At 63.5% G+C, this 853-nt stretch overlaps 1 protein-coding gene across 1 annotated transcript in view; it reads right to left on the minus strand.

Annotated features, from left to right (window-relative positions):
- The window catches only part of VPS51 (VPS51 subunit of GARP complex), a gene marked incomplete at its 5' end in the record, with an annotated part of 5,031 nt that overhangs the window by 1,821 nt on the left and 2,357 nt on the right, over nucleotides 1-853 (minus strand). Inside the window, 3 exons of the mRNA XM_005426561.2 lie at nucleotides 6-50; nucleotides 338-556; nucleotides 728-849. Of these exons, the coding sequence (XP_005426618.1) occupies nucleotides 6-50; nucleotides 338-556; nucleotides 728-849 (386 nt within the window). The remainder of the gene's footprint in view (nucleotides 1-5; nucleotides 51-337; nucleotides 557-727; nucleotides 850-853) is intronic.

Here is an 853-nt window from a genome sequence, read left to right on the forward strand (position 1 = left end):
CGCGCCTCCGCACACAGCGCCGGCCCCGGCGTCACCGCCGGCCCCGAGTCCTGGGGACACACACAGAGGCAGCATTAGCCCCACGCCTCCTCTCCTGCACTGCCACCGCTGGCAACAGGAGGGGCATGGGGACACATGGAGATGCCTGCCCTCCCTGTGAGTCTACATTTGATGTGCTGGGAGCACACTGGGGACAGGTGGGACATTCTGCCTGAAGCAGCATCACTGCTGCTCTTACAGGTCCTTGGGGCTTCAGGAGCTCTTGAGGCCATGCAGAACCCCCCTGAAAATCCCTCCCAGACATGCAGGATGCCCTTAGGGCCATTTAGACGCTCACCTGGGGTGGGAACTGCTCATCAGTGAGGGTGAGGATGTAGCTGATGGTGGAGTTCTCGTAGTCCAGGCAGAGACGGGCAAGGAAGAGCAGCAGGGCCGGGGGGGCAGCAGGAGCTCCCTGCTCAGCCAGGCCATCAGCAAAGCCACGGGCGGTGCGGCACAGCCAGCGCACGAAGGCCACCACCAGTCCCTCACGCACTGCTGTCACACAGAACTCCCCCTGTGCCACAAATGGGGGGCAGGTCACACCCCAAAACTGGCCTGTACAGGCTTCAAACCGTCCTGTATGACCTCCAACCTACCCTGTGCCACAGATTGCTCCAGTGACCCCTAAAATACCCCTAGCCCCCTCAGCCTGTCCCCGCAAAGTGCCCCACCCCGTGTCACTCACCTTGAAGTAGGGCAGGCTGGCGAAGGCGACATCCCTGGCGGTGAAGAGCTGCACATAGGCCAGCACGGCCTTGAGCTGACCCAGCACGGAGGCGGCCAGCGTGGCCAGCAGGTCGGGCAGGCCGGG

This window comes from Geospiza fortis, unplaced genomic scaffold, assembly GCF_000277835.1.
Source record: "Geospiza fortis unplaced genomic scaffold, GeoFor_1.0 scaffold450, whole genome shotgun sequence".
In the NCBI taxonomy this organism is placed as follows: Eukaryota; Metazoa; Chordata; class Aves; order Passeriformes; family Thraupidae; genus Geospiza; species Geospiza fortis.